The 6231-nt window shown below is 58.5% G+C and overlaps 1 protein-coding gene across 7 annotated transcripts in view; it reads left to right on the top strand.

The window, feature by feature from the left end:
• Window positions 1-1845: 1845 nt before the first annotated feature.
• The window catches only part of MVB12B (multivesicular body subunit 12B), a 69725-nt gene continuing 65339 nt past the window's right edge, over window positions 1846-6231 (top strand). For 3 of the 7 annotated variants that reach the window (XM_082327656.1, XM_082327651.1, XM_082327657.1), the window contains exon 1: window positions 2252-2348. In XM_082327656.1, the coding sequence (XP_082183782.1) occupies window positions 2286-2348 (63 nt within the window). In that variant the 5' untranslated portion in view covers window positions 2252-2285. Of the gene's footprint in view, window positions 1919-2251; window positions 2349-3076; window positions 6136-6231 lie in introns of those variants that run through there. The other 4 variants (XM_082327653.1, XM_082327652.1, XM_082327655.1 and 1 more) reach the window with 3 other exon arrangements.

The following is a 6231-nucleotide window of genomic DNA, read 5'->3' as shown; positions in this document are numbered from 1 at the left end:
ACCAGCCACAGCTGGGCCTCTGGGAAACTCCTGGGCAGCCAAGCTCCTGCCTACCTCAGTGAGAGCCAGATAGGTGCAAAGACAGCCTGGAGATTCCCATGGAAGAAAAGAGAAGGGCTGTTTGCTCAACCGGTCCTGCTCAGTTCAGTCTGGCTACGGGGATGTACATAGAGAGTCCAAATAGGACGGAAGAAGCAAATGGTTATCCAAGTGGGAAAAGAATAGGCTGGACAGAGCTCCTCAAAAGATGACCAAATCTGAGCAAAAACAAAACGGGAGAGGGGAAAAAATCAGGACTATTTGGGAATTACTGGTGTAGTTGAAGGCAGAATATCAGACAAGGAATCACCCTGTAACAACAGAGATGGATCATCCATTAAATGGGCCGCCCTGCAGCTGGTACCTGATTTTGTCAGGGCAAAAGAGAAGTGGGAGGAAATTTGGGTGACATCATCTGAGTGAGATCTTTCTTCTCTTACAAGTCACAGGGGCCGCATTCCCAGCACAAAGGAAACCATGGCTCCAAGCAGGTAGCATGTCATGGAAAACAGCTGGCGGAAACCAGCTCTAGGAAGGCCCTGGGAGACCATCCTGCCTGGTCCCTGCCCTGAGGGAATGAGTGATGTCTGGTGAGTGCTTTTAGGAGGGCTTTCAACTTGGCCAGTGATAAAAACTCTCCAAGCTGTGCTTCACTGTCTTTGCTGTTGCAAAGTTTTTCACCGTACCTTTGCAGAATCTCTTGCTGCGCTTCACACCCACCACTTCTTAGTCTAGCCACAAAGGACGGGAGAACAGGTTACTGCCCTCCCCTTTAATTCACCTACAAATGAACAAGTTTTCCTCCCTCCTTTACTTCATTTTTCACCCCAGGATTTTTTCTTTTTCTTTAGATTAGCAGCTCTGACTCTTTAAGTCTTGCATCAAAGGCCATTGATGTCAACCCTTTCACCAATCCTGCTGCTCTCCAGATTATCGTTAATGACCTTCCTTGAGGTAAGGTGCTCAAAACCAAATGCAGGACAGCTGCAGGATTAGTTCACATGATTATGGATGCAGGCCATGCTGCTGTTCCAGGTTATGCTGCGATCATCTGCTAATTTAATAAGTGTGTTCTCAATTTCTTCGCTGGCATGTGATAGTATTGAGCAGAACCAGACCTGTGCGGACCCTCAGGTCAGGATGTCTTCCGAGCTGTGAGCGGATGGCTAACGGCTGTGGTTACCCGACCAGCCTGGCAAACCCTGACCTCTTGGACCATATTTGCTTAGTTTGTTTTTCAGGCCATGGTGAAAGAGAACATCAAATATTTTACTGAAGTCAAGGTAGCTCCTAAAGCTGCTTATCCCTTAACCACAGGGACTGTTTTCTCAAGAAAAACACTCGCTTGGTTTGACACAATTTGCCCTTCATCAGTCCACAGCAGCTGTTGCCCATCTCCTAGACGTAGTTTGTTTCAGAACTAAGACTGAGGTTGCATTGACCAAATCACTATTATTCAGCTCTTCTCCCACTGGGCATCGTCCATCTCCCAAAGGCTCAAGGACCACAGCTCGTGGCTGGGGCAGCCACCAGCCAGGAGATGCTGTTGAGAAGTTTCCACCCCAGCGGAGGTCAGCAGAGGAGTCCTTTTCTCTGTGAAGCCGGGTTTTTGTGGCACGGGGCAGGCAGGAGCTGGCCTCCGAGCCCTGGCTCTGCGGGAACGCAGGAGGGACGCGGCGGAGGGGCAGAGCCCCGCTACCCGGGGGCGGGGGGCCGCGGAGCCCCGGGGCGCGCCCGCCGTGGGTGGGGCCGGGGCCGGGGCCGGACAGCGGCGCGCCGTGCCGGGACAGCCCAGCGCCGCGCCGGCCTGCGGGGCCGGTTCCGCCTTGGGCCGTGCCCGGGCGGCGGCGGCGGGAGGCAGCGCTGGGCGGCCGCCGCGGTGAGTGCCCCGCGGGACGGGACGGGGCGGCCCGCGGGGGTCGGGGCGGCGGTGCCGCGGCGGCCGGTGCGGGGCGGGCTCTGGGCCCTGCGCGCCGCGGTCCGGCCGCGGGTGGGCGCGGAGCGGCCGGGGCGGGGGCCTGCGCGGCGGCGGGAGCCCGAGCTGCGCTGCGCTGCTGCGGCCGCGGCCCCGCCGCTCCCCGGGGCCCGGCACGCCGCGCTCCGCCGGGTGAGGCTCCGCGCGGGGCCGGGCCGCGGCCTGCCCGCCGCTCCCCGCCCCGCTCCGCTCCGCCCGGGCCCGCAGGCCGCTCCCCCGCCGCCGCCGCCGCTCCTCCCGCCGGGCCGCGCCGCGCCGGCCCCGCCGGGCGATGAGGAGCTGCTTCTGCCTGCGACGGGGGAGCCGCGACCCGCCGCCCGCCGCACGGGCAACAGTTAAGTGTCCCCGCCGCCGCCGCGGCCCCTCGCCGCGGCCCGGCCCGGCGCGGCCGCCGCGCTCCGGGGCGAGGGGCCGGGCCCGGCGGGCGCTCGGGGCTGCTGCGGGGCGGCCGGCGGGGGCGGCGCGTCCGAGAGCGGGGCCCGGCCCGGCGGAGGGGGCGCTCCCAGGGCCGGGGCGCCGCGGCCCCGGGCGAGGCGGGCGGCCCCCGGGCCCGGTCTGCGGGCCGGGGCAGAGCCCGCCCGGGCCCCCCGGGGTGCCTGCGGCGGAGGGGCCGGCGGGAGCGCCCCGGGCTCGGGCCCGGCCCTGCCGGGGCCGTGCGCGGCGGGGAGGCCGCGCCTTCGCAGCGCTGCCAGCCCGGCCTGCGAGCGGCCGAGCTCTGGGCCGGCCCTGAGCTCCCTGCTGTTCTCCGAGGGAGCTCAAAGGGCTCTGCCGGGGCTGGCGGTCCGCTGTGGGAACAGCTCCCGATCCGCGGGGGCCAAAGCCCTGGTGACCTTGGCCTGCTCAGGAGTTTACTGCAAATGTTATTAGTGACTGGTTAGAGAAGACCATGCGAAACATGGGGGTTTCTTTTGTTGTCTTTTGCTGCAGGTGTTTACAGCGTGGGTTTACTTGACTGCCCGTTTTTCTCGCCTGTTTTCAGGTTTCTGCGTATCTGGAGGTGATAATGTGGGCTCTCTCCCTACAGTACTGGCTGGAGCAGTGCTACTGAGCGGCCTGTGTTTTATGCGCTCACCTCTTGTATTACCGAGGCTTGTGAGCTTTCACTGTGGTTTCTGGAGAGGTTCGCAAAGATCCACCAAGCTCCAGTATTTTCTGCGCTTTCCCTGAGCTGGGGCATTCACAGCTTGGTCACGGTAATGCAAGCAGAGTCTTTCAGCTGCAACAAGACAGGCCGGGCTTCAGCAGGTGTTCAGCTGGTCGGGCTGAAACCTGGGCATCTGCATCTTGTGTTTTATTTTCACTGCATGAGAACATGCTAGTGTATACCTTAGTGGGGCCTGCGTGTTGTGTAGCAGGTTGGCAGCGTCATCCCTGTGACTTTTAGCTGAGATGGCCTTACCTGCTAGATTTTCTCAGCGTACTGCGACGAAGGCTTAGTTTGAGCTTCTGGAGGTGTGAAATAAAACGCACAACATTTCAGTCTTGTAGCGCATGCTGCTCTGACAACATGAATCCTAGGCTCAAGGGTTCCTGGAGCCCCCAAGGACTTGTTCACACACGTGCCAAGATAGAAATAACTGAACTGAATGTCACTTAAATTTTGCTGCCCTGGTGCAAGGTCATCTGTGTATGGAAACCTATTTTGGTTTGAAATAGACACTCTTCTCAAATGAGTGTCCATAGTTAGAAGTGCTGTGATGCAATGAGAGATCTCAATTTTGCTCATTCCGTGATATAAGTTCCTCTTTCCATCCAGTTCAGTCACAAACTGTAGAGATTTTGCAGCTGATACGGGGCAGCTGTCTCCAAGATGGGAGCCTGGGTGCAGGGGTGATTCCAGACATACCTTCGTTTGGGACGAAACGTGAAACTGAAATTCTGCCTGCTTGTGATGGAGGCCTCCAGGGCCTTGACCCTGTGTCCCGCCGTGGTCTCCTGTTTTTCTGATTGAAACTATGTCCTATTCCATGAACAGAAATAGAAAATTGGCTGGGGCTGTGTCCTGTTCCCGGACGCGGTGGGAGGACCGGGCACGCGGAGGAGTATGTCAGTGTGACTTCTAAGCAACCCGTGTTGTGCCAGCAGTACCTGCCGCCTTTTCAAAATGATGGAGCGATAACCCGAGCATGTGAGCAAGGGTTTTAGCGGCGTGTCTGCTTTGGTTTGATGGGATTATTTCCCACAGGGTGCAGGAACTCAGTGAGGTAGTTGATAATTTTTTTCCAGTTATGCCTTAGCTCATACTTTTCTGCCTGTGGGAAGAGCAAGTCAGTGTCAAAGTGCAGGGCTTGTAGCTGAAAGAAGAAACAATAAGACCATTCTCCAAGTCCCTTGCTATTTAACTTCAGAACTTGACCTGCTTTGCTGGCAGCGTGATGCTTCTGTAGCGAATACATCATCAGGCCTGATCTGATCATGTACCCACCAGCTCTTGAACTTGCCTAACTTGTTGAAAAGGAACACCAAGAGGGAAAAATGCTCTACAAACTCACAATAATACATTCATTTCTGAAAATGTATTCCTTTGCTATGTATGTGTCCTAGCGAAAGCCCAGCAGTGTGTGTGGTCAGTCACCTCAGTGGGATTCTTGAAACAGACAGTGAGGCCAGCAGAGAAGTATGCCTAGGATAAACTAATAAAAGCGGAGATGAGCTAGCAAGAAAATGGGTGAGAGCTAGTGAAAAGGATGTAAACAGACAATCGTGGGGGTGCTGGGAGAAGGGAGGCGCGTGTGCCTGCGGGCTGCCAGACAGCCTGCTCTGGGGCGATCAGCTGCCCTCGGCCTTGCCATCTCTGCGGCGTGCGAGGCTCAGGGTGCCGAGGCAGCCGCCTGGAGCTGTGCTGCCAGTCGGCAGAGGGCTTCCCACAGCCAGGGCAACGTGAACCCTGTGTTACACGTCTCCTAGGGAGCAGACCCAGTCTGCATGTTGGAAAGAGGTACTTCAAGAGGACCCAGAGCAGGGCACCAGCGAGTGTTGTGTGGCGACAGGTCAAACCGAGACCCTGGCTGGACTGTACGTGTGTGGCTTTCTGACTAAATGTCACTGCCTGCTGCCTGCTCTTCCTCTGCTCTTCTCCCCTGCCTGTGCCTGGTGGCTTGCCCTGCATGCTGGCAGCCTCTGGAGTCGGGGGTGGTAGGACAGGACAGAGCGCCACTTGCTCCGGTTTGTGTAAAAGGCCATCAGCCCCCTGGCCTCAGACTCCCTGGTGCAAAGACTTCCGGAAGCCTGGTCGGCGGCTCTGCCTGGAGCCTGCCTGCTGCAGGGCACCCCGGCGCTGGTCTCTGCTACCCGCTCCGTGCGCTGCGGCCCGCAGAGCCGTCTCTGCTGGGCTGGGGCAGGGGGCCTTGCTGCAGTGCTGAGGGAGGAGGAGTGGGTCTGTGCCACGCGCCTGCAGAGGTGCCTGTTGGGGCCAGTCTGGGTCTGGCCGCACTGGGCCCAGGCCTGGGTTGGTGCCACATGGAGCAAGTGGTCCCCCAAACCCTGGGCAGGAGAAGGCAAAGAAGATAAAGCAGGGCCTTGGCTGAGGGCAGGGCGAAGGCGGCTGTGGCAGAGGCTGGCAGAGTCCCTGAAGGCCTCTCCTGCAGCCGAGCATCAAGATCCCTGGGACCCCTGCGCCTGCTGCCCACGGCACAGCCAGTTCAAGGGAGCGGGAAGCATTCAGGATAAAGCCAGCAGCGTGGCAGCTGCATGCCAGGAGCCTGTTCTCTGTGTCTTGTCCTGCAGCCATCCTGCCCCTCTCTGCCATGTGCTGCTTGGGTCCGCTGCCGGCAGGATGCGCGGTGACTTTCTCTGGTGGAGACACATCCTTTCCCTGCCGTGGCCCCGCGGTTTTTTGAAACTTCTTCCTGCCCCAGGGCTCGCATCCGGCTTCCCTTCGCTGCCTGGGCATGCTGGGGGCTGCATGTGGCCCTGCAGTTGAGAACGACCTCCAGGGAGCATGCTCCCAACTAATGGGAAAAATGTTCTTCTAATTGTTTTGGGCTGTTCCCAGAATAACCCTGCAGTGGGCGGAGTGGCGGAGGCCTTTCAGCAGAGCTTGGCAAGCGCAGCTCAGCGCAGGATGGTGAAAGGCCATCTCCTGGTCAGCTGGTTTGAGTTCTCGGCCACCATGATGTTAGGTGGGTGTATAGGTCAAACTCGTGTTGTTTAAAGAGAACTTCATTAAAATAACAAGCTGTCTAATAGGAGTATTTATAGAATGCTGCTCCTTAATT

Source organism: Platalea leucorodia, assembly GCF_965183815.1.
Source record: "Platalea leucorodia genome assembly, chromosome: 15".
NCBI lineage: Eukaryota > Metazoa > Chordata > Aves > Pelecaniformes > Threskiornithidae > Platalea > Platalea leucorodia.
This window is presented reverse-complemented; position numbering and strand designations above follow the sequence as displayed.